The following is a 23,413-nucleotide window of genomic DNA, read 5'->3' as shown; positions in this document are numbered from 1 at the left end:
ATATATGTATATATATGTGTATATATATATATATATATATATATATATATATATTGTAGTTGCTCCGCGTATTGGCAGTACTAGAAATAGCAATAATAATATCACAACAGAGGAATGCATTTAATGCCAATCTTGATTTTAATTAAAAATTTTTAATTAAAATCAAGATTGGCATTTAATGCATTCCTCTGTTGTGACATTATTATTGCTATATATATATATATATATTTCATTCATTCATTCATTTCATTTATTTTATTTCCAACAACATTTTCATACACAAAATAACACAACATTAATGCAATGTAGTAACAAAGAAAAATACGTGAAGTTGACAATACTACGCATCACAAAAGCAAAGTAAACAATGAAAATTGAATTGAAACTAAAGTTGCAGGAAATGGAGGAGACATGCTAAAAAGCTAAGCTTGCATTTTGCAGTCTCCTCGTGGACAAAAAGACTAAATAACATCAAAAAGCAATTAGCTAGACATAATATAAAAGGTGTACAACACATACAGACCTATACATGCAAACAAACAAGCAAACGGACAAACAAACACAAGCAACCTCTCTTGTAAAGAGAAAGAGAGAGAGAGAAAAACAAAACACAGTAAAGGAAAAAGAGGAAAAGAGGAAATTATTTTGAAAGAAGAAACAGAAAGAGACAAGAGGACAGGGAAAGGCGAGAAAGGAGAAGAGATGAAAGGTCTATACCAGCACACGCGAGGCACATGATGCGGTGGATCACCGAGGTATATGTACATAATGTAGGAAAGGAATAGATAAAAGAAAAGAATGTTCGTATAACGAATATAAAAGAGAGATCAAAATTAAGGCTAATTAAAATATAACTCATTCAACTATGTAAGAATTTATGAACAACTTCTTCAGTTTAAATGTGAATGTGTTTAAACTTAGATATTGTTTCATACAATTATCAAGAGTGTTCCAAAATTTGGGGCCAGTAAAGGAAAATAGGAAAATTTAGCAAACATAGTCCTAGTTAATGGCAAATGAAATGAGTTGGATTGCCGGGTAGGATAAAAATGAACAGATCTATTTTCAGTGAACATGGACTCAAACACAAATGGGTGAGAATTATTGGTAAGTTTGTACATAAATTGTCCTAGGTGTAAAAAATACAAATCCTTAACTATTAAGATTTTGTTTTCATGAAATAACACATCAGTATGACTTCTCCACGATTCATTGCAAATAATACGAAGAGCTTTTTTTCTGTAACAAATGTAGTCTTTCCAAATGAGAAGAATGTGTGTTTCCCCAGGCGAGTATACCCTGATTCAAATAAGGTAAAATCAGAGATGAATATAACATTAAAAGAACATTTTTGGGTAAACAAAATTTAACTTTATTTATAACACCTATATTTCTTGAAATAATACGGCTTATGGAATCAATATGTAGATTCCAAGTGAGTTTACGGTCAATAATCAAACCTAAGAATTTGATTGAAGAAACTTCTTCGATAACTGTGTCATTCAGATATACATTCCTAGGTACATTTTCCGAAGAGTTGCTAGAAATCATACACTTAGTTTTTTTAATGTTTATGGACAATTTATTTGCTCTTATCCATTGAAGTAATTTATCCAATTCAACATTTAAAATATCAATTAACATATTAGGATCAGAATGTGACAAAAAAACATTAGAATCATCAGCAAATAATAGAAAGGTAAGAATACTTGATGAATTCGGCATGTCGTTAATGTAAAGGATAAATAAAAGAGTTCCAAGCAAACTTCCTTGAGGCACTCCACAATTAACATTTTGCATGACAGATGTATGCCATTAACATAAACAAATTGCTTACGGTTAGAAAGGTAACTCCTGAACCACTCCAAGGCCTTTTCTCGGATACCATAATGTGATAATTTATAAAGAAGTATATTGCGGTCAATGGTATCAAAGGCCTTGGAGTAGTCCAGGAAAACGCCGATTGTATGATGAAATTGATCAATAGCTTTTGAAACTTTATCTAAAAAGGTAAGTATTGCGTGGGATGTGTTGTGGTTTTACCGGAAACCAAACTGATAATCTGAAATTATTTTAGAAATAATTATTTATATAAATTATATATTATTTTATGAATTATTTTAATTAAAATCAAGATTGGCATTTAATGCATACCTCTGTTGTGACATTATCATTGCTATATAAATAAATATATATATATGTATATATATAAGTTATATATATATTTGTGTGTGTGTATATACACTCAGCAAATAAAGTACGCACTTTTTCAAGGCTACATTTTAAAATGGTGTATTTACCATGTTAAAGGTAATTCAATTGGCAGTCAACCTGGTACGTCAATAAACAGGGAAACTTTACGCATGAGTGAACACATAAAAGAATAAAATAAAGAAATTATGACCATTTTGGCAGCTTTTGCGGCTTACTCCCTGTGTCATTTGAAGTTCGATTCGACGGAAAATTCTTATTCCCCCTTTATTTTCCCACTTTGTTTTTGTTTGAGGATATAAAGGGATACAAGGGAACGAAAACTTATGTTTGCTATTTCATGCATGTCTCTCATTGTGTTTGATTGATCTTTTGTAATCTTTGCTAACTTGAAGGGCATTTGCAAATGTAATGACAAAATGCCAAATTTTGTAATTTTTAGTTTTGTGTCTTGGAGGATAAAAACAAATGTGTTCACTCATGCGTAAAATTTCTCCTTAAATTACCCTACCAGGTTGAGAGCCAATTAAATAACCTTTAATATGGTATATGACACAACGATTTTTATCAAAATCTTCTATGACAAATATGTATTGGGGAAAGTGTTTACTTTCTTTCTTTCTTTCTTTTTTTTGCTGAGTGTATATATATATGTGTATATATCACGATATTGGTAATTTTATCATGTATTTTAATTAAAATTCTTTGTATCGTAGATGCATGCGGTATTAAGTCCTATATAGTGTTATCTATAATGATAATAATCATCATCATTATCATCATCATCGTCTTCGTCGTCATCATCATCATCATTCACGTTGCCACTGTTGACTGGCTGGTGTGCGGAGAGGTTACGGAGAAATTACTATAGAAAATGAGACAGAAGAGTTCTCATATCCAGGCCTATATATGCGCTATGTCCTCAGGAATGCCAGTAGGTCTGAATAAATCACATTACTGTGATACAACAGAAAATGCTATACTAATTACTATTATTATAGTTACAAGGAGCAATATATATATATATATATATATATATATATATATATATATATATATATTTATATGGGACTGCAAACTACAAACGCTGCTTTTTAGCAGTCCAAATTCATTTCAAACAAATTTGTTTCCAATGTAATTATATTTGTATCTCAGTTCATAGTTTGTTGTTCATTACATTGTTGTCCTGATTTTGTGTTATGTGTATTCAAACATTCTTTTATCTAAATCTTGTTGGGAAGGAAATAGATAACTTTAACTTTAACTTGAAGTTTTATCTCTGATAAAGTCGATATATAGTTTTGGGATCAAAACAATCACATCTCTGCATTGCCCCGAGAATTTTTCATATTTTGCCTAGTTAGATGTTAAGTAAACGGCATCATTCCTGTTATCTAAAATAAGCCTTCCCTGAATTGGTTATTCATTTTGCACTAGTCAGGCGTTATTAATTTTGTAATTACGTTAGTACTATCTCATAGTATTTAAAAACTGTGAGCATTCTTTTTGTTAATATAGAATGACAAAATAATGCAACATCTTTAAATTCTTTTCCTGTTCTTACTGTGAAACGGTTGACTAACAGATATTAACGAATGCAGCTTGGGTGTGTGTCTGAACGGAGCCACCTGTATCAACTTCATCGGGGACTACGAATGTATTTGTGCTGCGGGATTTACCGGAAATAACTGTGATGAAGAAGGTAATGAAATCTTAGCTTTATGGTCACAACAGCGACACTTGGAAAGTAGTGTATAAGTGTGTTCAGCATTGTTCAGAGGGAGGCAAAGATTACCTGAAATTAGACTATTCCTCCCATCCCCATTGCCACTTGAAATGTCAATGGCACTGTAGATGCGTGGTGATGAGATGGTGGAACAGAAGAGAATGCACTGCAGAAAATGAGACAGAAAAGTTCTCAGATCGAGGCCTAGACGCCATGTCCTATAAGGAATGTCAGTGGTTCTGAATAGATTACAACACTGTGATACGACGGAAAGTGCTCTAAACTATTATAGTTACAACATCAATTAGACATTGAGGAGAACTGTAAACTACAAGCTCTGCTTCTTAGCAGTCCCCGCCTTCATCAACTTTATTTCGGATTTTGTCATAAAATCTACAACATATATTTTGCATTTGAGGTTCAGTTTCATTTTATTTGGGATAGGCTTTCTTTGTTGTACTGATTTCTTATCGTTTACGTGTATTCAAACGTTTCACTGTATCTAAATTTGTTTAGGATAAAATAAATAACTTGAACGTGATGTCTTTTTTTTTTTTACTGGTGTAGTTGTTAGAATTTTGCGATGACAACTGTAACATCCCTCCTTATCAGTGTAATTATTTCCATGCATGTGTATGCAAAACGTAGAGAAGGGCTTACTTATTTCACGACCATGACGACCGATTGACTGGCGTCGTATAAAAGAAAAGAAAATCATTCAAAAATGACTTTTAGATGATGTCTGAGGTTAATACTCTGCAGTTTAAGCATTCACCTTTTATTCTATTTCTTCTCTCCCTCTCTAGCTCTCTCTCTCTCTCTCTCTCTCTTCAGTTTCTCAATCTGTCCCTCTTCTCCCTGCTTTATCTCTCCTCATTGAAGTGCCGAACTACAATCAAGTAAAACATGAAAATATTTTTGTATTTATCTATATGCATTAACAGTCAATGTGAAATTTACATTATCAAAAATGTCAGATGATGTTTCTGGTGTGTAGAATGTACACATTCTACGTGTTCCGACAACGGAGATTGCATCGCCACATCGGACAGTTTTGAATGCGTGCAAGTGGAGAAAATTTGTAAGAGTGAAAGTAAAGACGGTTTGAGTGGCAAATCTAATCTGACTCGTAGTTCAAAAAAAGTGATTTTAATGGTATGTATTTTCTATCAAATAAATGGATGTCAATGGCTACGTTTCAGCATGAATCGTATAGGCCCTATGTTTACCAAAAATATGCATAAAATTGTCGTTGATTTTCGTAAAGAGAATCAATCTATTTTTTTTTCTTATACCTATGTCATAAATGAGTCTCTGAGTTGGGGCAGGGGCTTGAACTTTAACTCCCCTCAAACACACGCACACTCTCACACACACACACACACACACACAGAGTTCCCTTCTTAAAGAAAAAACAAACACACAAATGTATAACAGGTTCAATGGAAGGACCGTTGTACGCTTACATTTTGTCTCTTGTATTTTACATTCTCAGTGCCTAATTCAGCAGGCCTAGGTGACACGGCTATTATAGCTCTGAGTGTCAGTCTTGTCATCGTGGTCATCGTCTTCGTCGTCATTTGCTTGTTGATCCACCGTAACAACAAGAAGAACAAGATGCCAGCTCTGCAGTCGCGATGTTCAGCCATCTCCCAGGGTCAATGCAGAGAGCAATCATACGTCGAACCGAACCCTCCACCTCTGTTTGATCACACATACCATATCGAGCAAGTCGAGATGAGACCACGCTCCGATAGGCACCGCTCCGATATCACGTATTTTGAGCCTGACGAGCTCCAGCCTGCTCATCCCTCATACCCGCCACCCCCTTATACCGCTATCGATCAACCACCGTCAGAAGAACAGGACTATCATTACTATGCTCAACTTGCTCAGAATGCCAGCGCAGGTGCCCCGACGTACGCCACCGCAATAGAAACAGGTGCAACAGGACCTGCTCGCGATGCGTTTACCCACCCTCCGTGTGTACTTCCCGAAAGCGACCACAGATACCAATCACTACGTTTTCCCAGCACCAGAATTGAAACGCCATGTGGACAGGTACGTTGGAGTACATCCTAAGAATCATAATGCGTCGACTGTGTATAAAAGAAAAAAAAAGGGGGGCTTGAATGCAATATTGCTGTGACAAAAAATCACAGGAATGGTCATGATACTATTTTGATTGTCATTCTTTAGTTTCTTATTCGTCGTATTACGTTATCATTACATTCTGTACTTTTTTTTTTAAATTGGAGGGGGGGGGGGTACTAAAATCCCCCTCGACTCTACACCGGCTGGTGTCATAAGCAATGATATCTCTTATTTCTACACACAAATTCAATAAACTACTTCCCCAATAATCAAACTTCTTGTTTGCCGCAATCAGTATGATGATAATGACGGTGAAAATAATAATGTTGATGAAAACAAAGATCACGAATGGTATGTTAACTCAAAGAATAATATAACAGTATTCAAAGTCCAGCTATTGTTTTGTATGGCATGTAGGTACCCTATACGGCCTGGCATATAACACCAGCCTCGGTTGTTCAAAAAATTGATAGCACTGATAGTTATGATAGGACAATGAAGAGAACGGCAATAAACCATGCAGTTCAATAACATAACATTCATATTTTATGCCCACTCTATAAAAAACAAACAACCAGAATGCATTAAAAAGCTCAAAAGGAATACACTTGAAAAAATAAACGTTCCAAATATATATATATACAAATTGCAACATACAAACGTTATGTTCTCAAATATGCATTAATATTTACCAAAGTTTCTTTGTGACTGTTTGAAAGAAAATTGGTCTTTTTTCCAATCTCACAATTGAGGCAGTCAAATCACATTTATATCCTTAGTTTTCTTTAAGAATTTTCACGCACAACAATAAAATATTTTGGTCTAAAACTCTGCAATTGTCTTAAGGAGGAATTGGGAAAATGCTTTTTTCTTTCTTGCTAAAAGCAAAAAAAAAAAAAAAATTAACGCAAAAATAATTCATTAGTACAACTTTTAACCACATTATGCGAATTTGTCCTCTGTTGTTTTTGCTAATATTGTTTCTCATGTCATTTGTATCCATTTACTAATCATATTTTGTAAACTTAGGATAAGCCATTGGCTGGTCTTTGTTTGTTCCCGACAAATGTTATTATCCTGTTTTCACCTAGGAGCTTTAAATAGGTTTTTATACAGATTTACCTGCTATACCTTTACATCAGCTGTGACTCCTTTTGTTCCAGTTTTGACAGCTTTTATCAATAATAAACTTGAACTTGAGCATTCTTTAACTTGATCACAGCTGTAAACCGGCTTGTTTGTTAATGACTTTCATTCCTCTGTCACTGCTGTGTTTTGTTTTGTTTTGTTTTGTTTTGGTTTGGTTTGGTTTATTTTGTTTTCAATGCAGATTTCTAATGGCACTGGTGATCACCACCCTTACATGACCATGAACCCAATCCAAAAGTGAAGGGAGTTTCTCGCTTCCAGATGCTCTCTGCAAAAACCAGACCATACAAAAAACAAAGAACACAATCATAAATTTGAATATATTGGTTGACCAGCCGGTCTATTTAAGGCTTTCACACTTCCGCCGTTGCTTTGTTTAGTTGTGTTTGTACCAACTGCAGGATTCGGAGACCACGTTCAATGACCAAGATGAAAGCCTCGACTATGTAACAATGAACTCAGTACCTCCCCCTACGACCCCAACTGAGAGGGACGACCGCATGGTAACTACTACCCACCGGTGACATCACTATCATCTAGCTACCACCTGAAGATCTAATTGTGCGGTATCCTAATAATTATGTACTATTTGATTGACACATTGTATGACTGACAGCGTTTCACCGACTTGCGAGATATAATCATCTCTCTATACAGTGTAACAAAGTTGAACTTGTTAGGCTTCTGAATATACATAAACTCCATATGTCGCAGTGAAAAAAAAAAAGTTTTCCCTCGTCGAATTTGATTTTACTTTATCACTTTCTACATCACTGTTTTTGTGATAATTCAAAGATAACTTGAGACCAAAATACAACGGAATTTCTATCAGAATGATATAGAAATACCTTATCGTGGCATAACCGTGAGTCCCCAGATAGGCTATAATCCATATCTCACTCAAGAACTTTCCAATCAAGGTTGTTTTTTTTTTAACTCTTGAAAGTTGATTAAAATATATAGCATTTCTGATCATCATATCCGAGGACTTGAAATTAATTTGAACACACTTACCTGCCGGCAACCTTCGAAAGATAACACCTACCCTTTAACTTGACTTTATTTAATGCGCACACTGTGGGAATTATTCTCGCAGACTTATTGTCAGGTTACACACCTGGGACATTCATACCGAGTAAACGCAGACTTTTTTCACATTTTTTTTTTCATAATACAACGTTTTTCCCGACCTTTTAGGAGTACTCAGGAGCGTTCATAGCATATAGGCATATAGATTCCAGTTTCTTTGTAGTTAAAAACCAGTAGCCTTGTGACATGCAACAATATGTTGTATAGTTTACAGCATCGAGCATAATCTTAAAAAACGTATAGTTTGTCTCCGGGCACATTGGAATGCAGCATTAAAAACTGCGTTTGATTTCTCCATTGCTACTGTAGTAGTGTAGCGGATGAGTGGCAGAGCATTTTGGAAGATCGGTGCAACTTGTACTGAAGGAGCTGAAATGTGTTTGACATTTAATTTTGTTTCGACGTTCTCCAAGATGCTGCCTAAAAATAAACATACACACACACACACACACACAGTTTACGAATAAGTGAGTCTCAGTAAGTCAAAGTATAACTTCCTTCATGCAAATATCACTCCTCTTTGAGCTCTTTCCACGCTATAAGAAAGAGAATCGGACGTAGTCGACAGTAGCCACAAGATTTTTGTGGTGTGTTTTAACAGAGAAGGGAAAACAAAGTGAATATAAACGAAGTTTAAGTGTGAATCTAATGTTGATAAGATGAATGTTGAAACCTGTAACTTTACGTGCTGATAATAGGATGGTTCAAAAGCCAAACTGTTTCTAAACGTTTGTGTTGATAATGATGAAGCAAATAAAAAAGTGATTTACTTTCGTACTTTGTCAAAGCTCACTAACATATAACAAACAGATTCTAATACACAGATTCTGTCATATGCTGTATAAGTTATGTATCCGTATTTAACACAAACGCCTCATCAGTCGATAGAATTCGTTTTGGAAGGTAAGCACTGCGTGTGAATAGTCACATAACAACGGGAATAAGTATGCACGTATTCATTATGTCAATGTTGATGTGCGTACAGTACGTTTATGTATTTATGTGTGTTTTGTCTCTTCGTTTAGTTTTTGTCAACTAATGTTCATTCTATTCAAAAGAAGAAGGAAACTTAAGTGTGTTTGTGTGTTTGTTTGTCTCTTCGCTTGTATTACTTGTTGAGATTTTTGCACTGTGTCCGGGTCGCGATTCGCTTCCGGCGAGCTTCCGGCGAGCTTCCGGCGAAGCTAATCGGGCTTGTTACGTGTAGGGATTTTCTAGCATACCGGACATTCCTGAGGGCGGAAAAGGATTTGAGCGAGTCAGCGCATGTGTCTTACTAGTCCCGATACGGGACTCTTTTCTTTTTTCTCACTCTCTTATACGCCCTCATTGGCGGTAGCGCGAAGTCTTCTTGATCGCGACAGTCCACGCATCGCGCGAGTCCACAAATTGCTGCCCCCGGGACAACTCGTACCACGGAGGAGTTTCCACTGTTAATTCAAACAACCCTCCTTAGTTGTTATTCACAAGGTCAAATATGAAACAAGGTGACATCCGGTTACCGTGACAAATACTTGTTTATTACGCTAACACACTGATGTTTCCAATATGAAATTCCAGGCAATTCTTCAGTTACGGACTTCCAGTTACTGAGCTTCACTTTAGATAACGACCTTCCGTTCAGAGGCACCTTCAGTTCATAACGGACCTTCAGATAACAATCTGAAAATTAATACACAAAAACAAGGTTTTACCCCGGGGGGGGGGGGGGGGGTCTCTCCTTATACTACACGCCCTCAACGACGGTACTTCCGCGTGATGCTAGCAGCTAGTGTGCACGCCGAATACGAAGGCAGTCCAGGCAGTGGACTAGTGTCTTACTTGCGAGTATACTGTGTGACCTTTGTACCAGTCGCGTGGGGGCTGACAACTCAGTGAAGGAATTCCTCTAATGGAATGGCTGAAATCCCACAGAATTTCATTATCTTGGCTGCATACGGGACTGCGAAGTACCTGCGTGGGAGTTGCCTGGGAAGTGCGGCCGCCAAGGGTCTCCTACTGGCGTTCTGCGTGGACCTCTACGGGCATTCCCGCGACTCACCCGGAAAAAGTTTTGGTCATGCTCAAAACTTGGCTGCAGTTAAATCGGACTTGCGTGAGCACCTCCGGGCAACTACGCGCTTGATACCGTCAGGTGCGGACCAACTGCGGAGAGCTCCGGGGAGTAAATTTGTTTCCCCGCAAGTCAAGCCGCAAAACTTCCCCCGTACGGTATGACAAGGCATGAATGAAAACTGCAAACATTCTTGTTCGCCCGCTCAAAATCTTCTACGTGCTGGAAACTACCTCCTCGTCACAAGCCCGCGTAGCTTGCCCGGAATGGTGTGACACGGCCTTAAACAAGGTTGCGGGTAAAAATATTTGCGTGCGCACCTCCGGGCGACTACGGTTGAGATACATGCTATAGGTACCGTCATGTGCGGATCATCTACGGGGACCTCCGGGTAGTCAAAAATGCTCTTTGCAAGTCGCACGCAAGGCTTGCCCGGAAAGGTGTGACACGGCCTTTAAGAACAGCCTCAGTTTTTACAGGACGGGTGTAATTATGCGTATAACACTTGGCTGTGTTTGTGAACGGTTTTAGAATTCCTAATTTCGTTCGTCTTTTTGTAGACCTGTCTGTTTGCCCTCTTTTTGGAATAATTCAACTGGAACTGAATTATTTCTTTCAAGATCTTTATAACACAAATCAATAAAGATAATTAACTACTCTAGATCACATGTTGTGCTACAATACAGACAGAAGATATACATACATACATATAATCTTTTGGTCTGTTCTTGGTTATTCTCAATCTTCATGTTGAAACAAAGAAACGACATTTTCATGGAGACCTGCAATTCCTAAAACCTGTAACGTTTCGTAGGTTTCATCCTTGTTCTTTTTTTTTTTTGTCTGGTATGACTGCCTGAGATTTGAAATCAATACATAGGTCTTTTGTATGTGTACGTATTGTGCATTATGACAATGTATTGTTTATTTTTGAGAAACATGAAAGCAAAATAAACGGAATTAAAACTGAAACTGAATATGATATTCAAGGAAATCATCAAATGAATGGATTAGATGCGGTATGTGAGGTGAGTCTGTTACATAATGTAGTGTTTACGTCCAGAACGGGAGACAAGTAACCTTACAATTTAGTGGTAATAACAATAATAATTCACAATATTTGTAGGGCGCATTATCACATTCATAAAATGTTAGTAGTGACACTAGCAAGTGTCATAGATTTCACCTTTTGGTGAAATTTTCACACACAAAAAAAAAAAATGGAGGAAATGACATCGATGAAATCATTACGTTATATGCGTGAAGTCGCTCTCTTTTTCATGGTCTTTTTCATGATCTAGTTCATGGGTGGTATATATCTTTAAGTTTTATAATGGGGCCATTCAAAATAGTTCTATGAACTTTTTCATGCTAAATTATTTGTCAAATTCTTTAAAAAGTATAAACAATGACAACCCCAATTGAACATTGGTTTAAGGTTTTCGTTGTTCTTTGTTTTATTTTATTCAGTTAACAAGAGAGCGAACTTACAAAGTTACAGACAAAACTAAACTTGACACGACTGTCACTTGACATTTTACAAAGTTTTTCATGTCTGTTTTGTTTTTAAAGAAAGCGTTGATGAAATCAATTTCTAAATGAGGATGATGATGATTGGAATCATGGGTACTCAGCGAGTTGGTGGAGAGTGCTGAAGACGGTGCATAACACACATGGTGGAAACTTTGAAAAGGAAAATAGTGTAGCTGTCTCGCGTGGCGTTCTAGAGACAATTTAAAATCATTTCATTTACATTATTGATCTTAGTTAAAATTTGATACATATGTCATGATAACCAACATTATTGTAGTAGGCCCTACATCGACGTAAATAAGCACTGAATTGATCAGTGTTTTTGCAGTAGCCATGATAAAAAAAAAAAATCATGGGCGTACACACTCAAGCAGGATTCGAATCTACGACCTCCTAATTTGAATTATTGTAGTAGCTCAGGTAACGTGATCTCTTAAACAGGCCACGTCAGAAGATGCGGCACAGATTATAATCATTACCGTGAATTCTTACCCCAGAAATGTCAGCAATGTTCCTCGAAATACACGCAGTAAAGACCAAATCTCGCAAATTCTGGAGACAATTAAGCGGGAAAAAACATTTTGGACATGATATATCTAATTTTAGTATTCATATCTTCAGGCATCTACAGAGAAAAGAAACAAGAAATATGGAAATAAAGACACTCTTGACAATCCTAATCAAATTGAAGTTTGCTCTGTGCTTTGTTTTGCTTTATTTTGGAATATCGAGCTGACAACCAAGTAGACTATTATCATATAAATACACGGGGTTAATGCAATAAGCGGTAGGAAAATAAAAACCAGATATCAACACCTGCGCTAATTTCCAATACCACCATCGTTTTTTTTTTTTTTTTTTGTTGGGTTTTTTTTTTTAGTGCATTTGTGTGTATAGATTTTCTTTCTTTCCTTTGTGTGTTTTTAATGTGGATGTGGAAAAGGACACTCTGGCCATCTCCCAATGGCACAATTATAATCATAACGCACTATCACATAGTACTGTTGGTATAATGATATTGCATTCTGTATAATCATCACCATCATGATAGCCTGTCATAATTATTGTCTGTAGGCCTATCATAACATTCAAATTTCGGTTCTCCACACAAGTTTCTGTAATACAGGAAAAATTGTTAAGATATTTACAAAGTTGCGGCGCGATCACATGATCATCGTGATCACACCCTATTATCATCAAGGAGAAGAACGGTGTCGAATTATCACCGCTTTTGAGAAACTCTAATCTACGCCCCGAACCTTGAAATCACCAAACCTATCCTAAAGTTAAAACCAGACTTTCAATATCACGAATATGAAATAAGTTCAGTTGCCTTGGATGTGACTCCTCCTTCATGTATACATGTATAATATCCAGTAATGAAAATGTATCAAATCCCTAAATCAAGAACTACCAAAAATAGAATTGTTGGGTAAATCGGACAAATGTTAATATCGGCAACCCCGTTTTCACTGCAATGATGCCGTGATCCACAGCTTGACCCACGCGCGGAAGATCTCCATGTGGTCGCGTCGCACATCACGACGGTCATTATGAATATTGGTTCGACGAGTCGAATCATGAGCCTACTACACATGGATATTTATCGCTCGTTAATCAATTCATGCAGCTGTTTCTGACAAGTGTCACAAAAACATTTTAAACATGCTTTCCTGCTTTGATCTCACCATCACCATCGACAGCCAGCCTGGATATAAACAAGACGTGCTTTGAGAAATCTGAAAAGTACATGTGCAGAAGATTCTTCGGTAATTCTCTTAAATCAAGAAAATGCATGTGCAGTTGCAATGTACAATCTTATTTGCGAAATGCGTGTACTTTACAAGGGAAAGCAAATATTTTTGGCAGGTTGATTACGATTTGTAATATAATCTTCCCATTTTTCGCACATATAGTTTCAGAGTAAACAGTGACAGTAACCATTATAAGCAACGTTACATGCCTGGGCACAAGTGCCCACTTCAGTGAATTACCAATTTTGTGACAGGAAAATTGCCATATTTTCAGGTTTGCTGCTCTCTATCATCGGTGTTTATTCAAATGCAGCCGAGTCTGAAAAAGCACCTCAGGTAAATAAGACCAAAATGAGGGAAAAGGTTCTTTTGTCAGTGACGATGCGCAATTACACAATCGTCATTGTCCAAACATCTGAATGTACTTTTTTAAACACTGTTTAAGGCGCACATAATCAGGTGTGATGATGGGATAAAAAAAGACCTTCGTTTTTAGTCCATGTGTGTAGTAGGTCCACGGTCGAATGTTGCAAGAGCTGTGCAAGATCTAAACCCTACGTCCCCTTTTGTTGTAAGTCGATGAGCTTTTTCGTGAGAATGGCCCGGCAGCTGACCCCCTTTCCTGTTTTTGGTCCGTGAATGGAAAGAGACAGCACGTCCTTGCCTCGGCGAAGTAGTGACACATCCTCCTCGATTTCGATGCTGCGGGATATCACAAAATCAGACGAGGAAAATGAAAGGTAGATTGCAAGTAAGACGAGAAATTGCAAGTGAAGACGGTAGATCCTGAAAAGTTCAAATGTTTCTTCTCGCATGTTCAGTTCCAATTAGAATTTAGATTTTTTGTTATACTATATTGCTCCGAGGCCGTCATCCCAGTCCAGAACACTGCTTATTTATGACCACTAAAATTGTACCTCAAAAATAAATATTCATACTCGTGTGTATATGTTATTTCCTTTATGTACCCGTATGACGATATCATGTAATGAGTAAGATACGTTATCTCTGATTATCTCAGATCATTTTTATATTTAGAGTGTTTTTAAGCTATTACAGTTTTTTATTTGTGCAAGTGGGCAAATAAAAAAAAATGAAACTGAAAAGAAGGATGCACATGGTTTTGTGCATCTCGATAATGCTGCTACAACGTCAGTCGTGACCTTCATATACCAAGTATAAACACGTTTATATATAAATGATTCAAACACATGTGAATATGGCATTCTTACGTGTGAAGACATCATGGCATTCGCACGTACACGTATACTACCGCATGCATAAATCACATGTGTTGCAAAATGGAGACAGTGTTATAAGTATTTTCGTCATATCCAGAATACTGCACTGATGTTGACATGTTTTAGGTCAGTGAATCATTACGTAATTAAGTTTATTGCGCCTATATGTTTTTTGATGATTTCTTTGAATCAGAATATAATATCACAACACAAAAATATTCCCTCTGAAACTTAACTCACTCTTTAACTCTGTGTATGTACATGGCGGAGATCCACCATTGTCTACCTAGAACGTGGTCACCCGTCCTCCAAAAGATTTTTTTTCTTTCGCAAGTAATTTTTTCTAAGTACCCCTAACTTCAATCACACTTAACTGTTGCTGGTCTTTGCTGTACGAAGCCCATGAACGGCGGCGCATGTTCACTGTCGGGGTGCCCGGCGGCTCCTTGCTCACGCTGAGGAGGGTCGGTGGAGACAGGCTCCTGGAGAAGTTGGTCTTGGTCGCAGTATCCAAGTTGGTGGCCTGTGGCTGGTCAAACGTGATGGATGCCGAGTACTCCTTCTGGTAGCAGGCGAGTTGCTTAGGGCCGAGAGAGCGCTCCACTTGCACGATGATCATGGCCCACTGAAATATTATTCAAATAAAAAAAAAAATGAGAAAATCAATTCCACGAAAACCGTTGCTTCATTCAAGTCATTCCTCAAAACGTAAGAGTGAATCATGCTAAACAATCATTCACAAGTCAAGCTTGTATATGGAGTAATAAGAATAATGACGGTGAAAACTTCAATAAGTGTCCAAATTTTTGTGATATTATTTTCATTGTCATTATTATTATTATCAGTAGTAGTAGCAGTAGTAGTATCGCTGGAGGATTTGCCTATCATTAGCTTCTTGTTGTTGTTTTGGAGGTCAAAATTGTATGCAAATTAGAATCAAACAAGAATTATTGCATTGTCCTCACGTTTTAGACACCAAAATAATCTAATATGTGATACTACAAAACGATGTTGGACGCTGTGGTGCGAATTCAATTCAGTGGGAGTGAAGAGAGGTTGGGGGTCACAGAGATGTAGCCATGTCATAATCTACCTGTCGTTTCCATTCCATCAAAGCCCTGGCCATGATCTCCGAGTAGGTCTTCGCCATCATCGCGATCAGCATGTTGAGAAGCAGGATCGGGACCAGGATGGCAAACAGGACCATCAGAATGCCCGCCACCACAGGTTGCTTAGCAACGCTGATGGTGTTGACCACCTGAAAATAGTCATTAAAAGAGTATTTTTTACATCTCTTTCTTTACATTCTTCTTTAACTATTGAGTTGCTTTTTAGTGGATCGCTATTTTCCATAATTGAAGTTATTTTCCGAAAGCTCATGAAGTATACATGCTTTGTTCCTCGTAATTATTGTACATATGTTGTTGTGTATGATTTATTTCGTATATTACATGAATCTTTTGTAAAGGTTTGGACAATATCATTTCATGACATGTATACTTTGTATCATGTTTTGATTTTCGTTGATTGGAAATAAACTATGATTGAATTAAATTGAATTGAGTTCTTTATACGTACACTGATCTATACATCTAATGCCTAAAACTATGAAAATGAATAGGTTTCAAAATCAGACAGGTTGTACGTGTGTAGGGAAGCGTGTATTGAATTTTCTTTGAAGTCGTTTGGGACACAAGTCATTTATGACCATTTTTAGGCAGATACTAAGTGATTTGATATCAATTATATGTTGACTTTTGATGAGTGTGAATAGGGACGCAAATCACACATTCCGGAAATGATAGATCACAACATCTATCTCGGATGTTTAATTAAGCAATTTCCAAGTCTGTGCTGGGAAGCCCCATTCGTAGTGCTCAGCAGGGGTCACCCTGATGTACACTGGACTGGAATAATATTTATTGGATGTGGGTTGGGGGGGGGGTTAATGTGCCATACGAGTGTCAAAATAGTGTGAACATGCCAATATGACATTTTATTGTTTCAATGCGTGATAGTGCGATAGACATCGATTTGCTCACTCTCCTAGGAGCTAGAACTTAAGCGCAGGATAATTCTGACAAGTAAGTCGTTGATTCGGACAAGTAAGTGAGCAATTGTCTTGGCAATCATAAAGTATAAAGTATACGGAGGTTGAAATTGTGCTCACCCCATATCTGCCAAACGTCATGCAGAAAGTTGTTGCCATGGAATCGAACCAGTTGTTGAATTCTTCTGTGTTACTTGCAATGTGGAAAACTTTGAATACAGACAAAAGAACAAAGCCATAGACATTCGACAACCACTCCCCATACAGGTCCACATAATTGGCATAAGGTGTTTAATTTGTGCAAAATGTTTCATTTAGAAACTGCGAGTCAACTCTACACCTTAAAAAAAAAAAGCGTTTTGACGTTAAATGAAGCTTATCAATCTGCAGTCTGAATAGTTTGATTGTATGGAGAATATTTTAGGCTTTCGAGGATCGACGGATTACAAATTGATACACAAGTCAGCAAGTGATGCAATTGCAATTATCTTAAGACACATCTACTCTTTGCTTACCTGCAGAAAACATGGAAACGAATGTAACGTAAAGGATGGAGAACTTGGCGATATCGCCGATGCACATTCGTCCGAACATAACAACCAGGGGACCCAGGTTGCGATTAGCTCTGGAATGGTTACAAAAATAAAAACAGCAACAACCAAACAACAAGCATCCTGAACTGAAGATTACAATAATGAAGAACAAAATTCACTGCATAGGTTCGTCTTGGAGGAGGGGGTAAATCATAGAAATAAGACCTTTACAAGGATGATATCTGGCCGAAATCTTTACCTTGTATAAATACTACATGTATTAGATTGATAACTCGCAAAATGACGATGTGTCTGTAGAAACGGATTCACTGCGTTGCTCTGTATTGGTACCAAATACCTCTACATAGAAATAAATTGTGTAGAACGAATGTTTATATAGGTTTCGTCTGAGGAAGACATCCTTTTGCGGGATAGTTTGACCTTTTCACTCTTGAACAACAAGAACAGCAACAACCAACAACCAACAACAACAACCAACAACAACAACAACAACAACAACATCCAACATCCAACAATAACTACATGTAGTGTACTCACCGACAGAAGTAGAGCAAGTACATCCATGACAACGGGCTAGCCATGACAATGAGGGCGTCCTCCTCCAGTTGGTAGCAGAGAATTCTGAGCGGGACGCAGAGTAAGAAGAGGATGGTGGCGATGAACATGAAGCCTTTCTCCGGCAGCTCGATCTGTTGAAAACAGTCCAATAGATCTGGCTAGTCATAATACACATTCAGGGCTACACCATGCATAAATAGCTTATATACACTAACGGACATGTGGACGGACGAATTGAAGCTGACCGACAGACAGGTAACGTAAAGATTGTCGTTGTTTTGTTCTCATCATAGTAATATATATAATAATAAAATCTATCAAGATTACAAGCACAAAGAAAATTTATGCACAGAGATAAAATAAAAAAAAGCAGTGAGATCCATGGCTCGAATCCCTCGACCAGCAACCATTTTTTGCGCCCCTCTGGTTGTGCCCTTTAAGCACTTTATGTAAAATGTCAAATGAAATTATATCGAATCTCCCTGTGTTTCCCTTATATAAGCCAGTTCGTGATTAGCTCATGTACACCTTGGTACAAATGACCTTTAATTTTTGTCAGTTGGTTAGGCACATCACTCGTTTTCAAACGGTGTAATTTGTAAGCTGCCCAACATAACAATTTATGGAATTCGTGTTCAAAGTATGAACTTGTGTTTAGACCAGGTGACCAGAATAGTCCGTCAGTTGACACTTTAGCAGGCATCTAATTCATTGTTTCGTATTGACTGCAACAACAGCCGTTTTCTTTTGATATTGCCAAATACCTGGCTTGCTGTCAGGTGGATGTGCTGGCAAGCACTATTTAGATAAGGATCACATGAATAATCATCATTATTACAGATGCTTATCCCAGTGAATTAATAAACCAAAGTGCCTGTTGGTACAAATGACCTTCTTCTGCTCATGCGCAAAGTGGAATTACGAACTGGTCTATTGTTTTCTGTTCGTGGCGTCACGAACTCTAGTAGTCTTCTCACCCAGCGATGACTGCACGGAAGTTTTAAACATCCATAACTTTTGAACGGATTGTCCGACTTTCGTCAAACTTACGCTAATATGTTCTGCTAATATTGTTGTATTCACTCATATTTCACATGTATATTTCAGTTAAGGGATTGATGCTTGACAGTTTAGGGAGAATGCAATCATGACGAAACAAGGAATATGCAAATTATCTCACCAGCGTCTTTGCATAACTCCGAAGCGATCGTCTAGAATGAATTTCGACACCAAACTCCACTGTCCTCCATACGCAAATCAGTATAACGACACATTCGGCTACGTATCGTGTCTGAAAGAAAGAGAGGGCACAACTCAACGGGATACTTATCATGAATCGTACTTATCAATTCTATACATCGTTTGGCAAATACGATGATTGCAATCAATATGATGATAATGATAATAGGAATAATGATAAGAATTATGATATTACTGCTGATATTTATATCAATCAGAGGGATCATATCTTGAGGATGACATTGAAAATGATGGAACTGACTCAAGCAGCACACACTGTTTCTTTATAAAGGGTGCGTCAAATTGTCCCGAAATTGACACAAGATAGCCATACCATGCATACGAATATGGAATGTTCAATGTCGCACGATGTTGGCCCGGAACCTGGTTAAAAGTAAATCAACAGCAGAAGCAAATACGATACTTATACAGAAGATTCGCACAATGACACCCGAAACACACTGCAGGTTACACGAAGATGTGAATCTTTATCATAAGATTAACCTTAATATATAATTATATCACAAGATCTTTAGGCTATTTTTGACTTGTCAAAGATAAATGTGCCGCACCTCACGAAGTTACTGCCGGATACTGAAAAACTCATCGACTTGAGATAAAAATGTCCCAATTTTTATACGATCAAAGCCAAATTTGAACATTTCCTTTATCGGGTATCCATTATCGCTCAATTTCGTGACAGTGTGACGCTTGCATTGGTGATTCTATTCATGCTCGCTGGGATTTTCGGATTGGAAGAAACATAAAGACTACGTAGTCTCACCACGAGCAGTTTGGTGAAAACACCGCTGCGGCTATCTTGGCAGTTTCGACTGTGAAACGGGCGTCTTTCGACGTGAATTTGGGCGCCTGTAAGGTTCGGCCTCCGGACAATGGCAACCGTCGATAGGGCAAGAAGCTGCATCACAGTTACTATGAATTTCAGTAGCAACCGTTGCTTCATACAGGAAAAGGGATCAAAATCAGGTAGAAATATGACAGAAATAATACAAAATGTAAGTATTCATTTGCCATGTTTCCGTTTTATATTATACAACAAAGAAGCAATTTCGTACATGAAATTGGACATTCTATTCAATGTTTATGAAAAGTCATGTCAAATTTTAGTATCTGCTGTATCAGTAGGCTAGGAGGGGCCCAGTCTCGTCGATTGTGCAAAATTAAAACGTTTGATATACATTTGACTTGTATTCCAAGTCTTCGATTACGTCTAATGACGTCATTTTGAAACATTTATAATCTTACAACCTGTTTTGCGACTCACACACACACACACACACACACACACACACACACACATATATATATATATATATATATATATATATATATATATATATATATATTTCACAAATTAAAATTCAAGATTTTCACATTTTATCACCCTCCACTGACACAATGCCATTATTGACACAACCAATAAACAGCTTAATCATTTCTATGCCAATGAGTCAAGTGTGCACACATTTCGCACACAAACCTATGGAAAGGTAATAAATGTGTCGTGCAGAGGGTTAAAGAGCATTTAACGCAGCTCACCCGCATCTACACACAATCACACTATTATTATAAACAAGCAGGAAAAATTATTTTTAGAATGGGAAGAGGATGCAGATTTAATATTGATAGCTTGTAGGTGAGAATTCTTAGTCTGAACTTCTACACATCATTATGCACGGTAGTGTCGCGGAACCGATGATCAATCGATAATACTTGCCGTCGACTGAATTTCAGATGATTCAATGTTATTTTTTCTATACCCTTATACTTCATACACTGCACTGCCACAGGCGCAATGCATCCGTTCCTCATTCGGCATACTGTACATCGATCAAGAAGACCCCGGCCAGTCGAGATCTATGCCTCTAATTGAGTTCTTTCCCACGTTTCAGCATAGTCCATTACGGTATAGTCTACCATGTATTTGTTTGAATTTACATTCATGTTTGCTCAGAGTAATGCAAAGGAAAAAAGAAAACACTCTCACCAAGGTTACATCTAAACTAACGTGTCACTCACTTGGTTAGAAATAAAAATGCGGAGAAATTTCATTCAAAATTTCTCACTTTCTTGGATAACAATCGTGACGATGCAATAAAAAATGATAACTGCCAAGCATCACACTCGCTAGACTTTTGAAAATTGCTTTTCCTCAATATACTGTGAACTTTCTATCTATTTCCCTTACATACATGATCATGATGATGATTAATTTGCCATAGTATTAATAGGCAGAAAAAGTAATAATGATAACGATTCAACATCTGATAACTGTCATTATCATTGTAATCATCATGGTTGTCATCTATCATATGTCGTTATGTCATATATTTTGCTTGACATCTGCCCGAGGATGATGTAAAATTTCACTGTTCCACCTGCCAAATATGTAGATGGAGACCAGAGGAGTGTGGTTGCCATGGTTACCTTGCCATACCGCTTCCACTTTTCCTGGAGAAGATAGTCAACGACTGGAACTTCCAACATTTTCAGATGCTGCGCCTGTCCGCACCGCACGATGGTCATTAAGGCTGAACTCTCGTCTGGAGGTCGTCACAGACAAACGAACAAACAAAAGACGAAAAAGAACAATGAGTTGAAGAGGGACAAACAAATCCTCTCTTTTATTATAAACGTGCCCGCGAGTCATCCTCGGGGGCGAGTGGTGTTGTATTTGGAAGCGATAGCATGTGTGTGTGTGTGTATGTGTGCGTGTGTGTGTGTGTGTATGTGTGCGTGTGTGTGTGTGAGAGAGAGGGTTTTTGTGTGTGTCTTTGTGTGTATGTGTGTGTGTGTATGTTTTCATTTATTTATGTTTTAAACCACTGACCTTTCTATCCTTAAAGATGGGGGCTCAAGGGCAATTCGGACCAAAAACAAAAAACAAAAAACAAAAACAAAACAAAAACGATTACGTCATAATGATCATGATGTCCAATGGAACACTGTTTATGAGCTTTATGGAGTACCGTAGATCCTGGCAAATGGAACCATGTTTTAAGTTTGCACATGGTTGTTGTTCAGCATCTAGAGTAATTTATGCTGCTTGTTGGTAGCTTTGTTTTGAACCATTATGTTTGCTAATTTCGCACTTGGATTATTTGAACTGATTCAGTGTTTCTCCTGTTCAGCATGTTCAATGTTTCTCCTGTTTGTTTCGTCTTGTTGTAAATTATTTTTGTGCTAAGTATTTGTAATCAATTATTCTTATAGAATCTTTTGAGTGGTTCACAATATACAGGCATGCTTTTTAGTGGACCTTTCCGTTCTTTTTTCCCCTCTAAACATGACTTTGCATTTTGCCGATGGTATGCATGAATATCTTTATTAATCGTTAACTATGATTCATCTTATACGCACAGTCGAATGTATGCCTACGATATAATCCCTGATTTATTCTGTGTTATGCTTGGTTGGAAAAAAATGAAAACGGAGGATGTTTTATGGAAATCTAACCGAGTATACGACATTCCGTTGTAAATATTAACATGTGATACTGATAGCAACTACCTAATATGCAAATTAGATGAGTGGATGATGTCACAACCACATATCACGTGTCTTGTATTGACCTATACATCGTAGCTATGCTGCCTTATACGTGGAAACAGTCGTAGTTTTAAATCATGGCCCAAAGTATTTTTTAATGAAATACATCTTGTGAATAAACCCATTGGGGAGTTAGGGGTTGGTCACATAATTATCACACTGCTACTTTTCATACCGCTGTGACAAGCCACATCGCTTTTCGGTTGATTAGCGAACGTAAGCGCTCTTCGAGACCAGTACCCCTGCTTGTTTCTTTGTTTTCGTAATTGCTTAAGAAAAATAAGTACAATGGAAATTTGGGATAAAAGCCACTGCCTTGCCACAATAAGGGGAAATCCTGAACACTAATGAGCTGTCACTGTGTGTCACATTAGCCTCATGCCACCCCCCCCCCCCCGGGTGGGTGGTGGTGTGCATGTGATGGAGTGTGTGTATAGGGTGTGTTTGTGTTGAGCGTGTGTGTGTGTGTTTTGGCACCGGTGCATTCCGTCTCATGAGCAATCTTTCTCTATCTCTCTCCCTTCCCTCTCCCGCCCCCTTCTCTCTAATCTAAACGCCTATCAGTCAGGCAACATTTTCATTGCGAGCTTAC

At 37.5% G+C, this 23,413-nt stretch overlaps 2 protein-coding genes across 2 annotated transcripts in view; one reads left to right on the top strand and one right to left on the bottom strand.

Moving 5' to 3' along the window:
• Window positions 1-8,073, top strand: part of LOC140241162 (uncharacterized) — a 30,124-nt gene extending 22,051 nt beyond the window's left edge. The window contains exons 14-16 of the mRNA XM_072320926.1: window positions 3,797-3,913; window positions 5,433-5,998; window positions 7,582-8,073. Coding sequence (XP_072177027.1) covers window positions 3,797-3,913; window positions 5,433-5,998; window positions 7,582-7,704 — 806 coding nt within the window. The 3' untranslated portion in view covers window positions 7,705-8,073. The remainder of the gene's footprint in view (window positions 1-3,796; window positions 3,914-5,432; window positions 5,999-7,581) is intronic.
• Window positions 8,074-12,742: 4,669 nt separating this feature from the next.
• Window positions 12,743-23,413, bottom strand: part of LOC140243483 (transient receptor potential cation channel subfamily V member 5-like) — a 32,399-nt gene continuing 21,728 nt past the window's right edge. Inside the window, exons 6-14 of the mRNA XM_072323158.1 lie at window positions 21,700-21,815; window positions 20,036-20,209; window positions 19,193-19,303; window positions 17,992-18,143; window positions 17,416-17,525; window positions 17,021-17,109; window positions 15,944-16,108; window positions 15,209-15,475; window positions 12,743-14,298 (exon numbers count right to left, since the gene is read on the bottom strand). Coding sequence (XP_072179259.1) covers window positions 14,164-14,298; window positions 15,209-15,475; window positions 15,944-16,108; window positions 17,021-17,109; window positions 17,416-17,525; window positions 17,992-18,143; window positions 19,193-19,303; window positions 20,036-20,209; window positions 21,700-21,815 — 1,319 coding nt within the window. The 3' untranslated portion in view covers window positions 12,743-14,163. The remainder of the gene's footprint in view (window positions 14,299-15,208; window positions 15,476-15,943; window positions 16,109-17,020; window positions 17,110-17,415; window positions 17,526-17,991; window positions 18,144-19,192; window positions 19,304-20,035; window positions 20,210-21,699; window positions 21,816-23,413) is intronic.

Source organism: Diadema setosum, chromosome 2 (genome assembly GCF_964275005.1).
Source record: "Diadema setosum chromosome 2, eeDiaSeto1, whole genome shotgun sequence".
Lineage (NCBI taxonomy): Eukaryota > Metazoa > Echinodermata > Echinoidea > Diadematoida > Diadematidae > Diadema > Diadema setosum.
The sequence above is the reverse complement of the archived record's forward strand: the minus strand, read 5'-3'. Positions and strand labels throughout refer to the sequence as shown.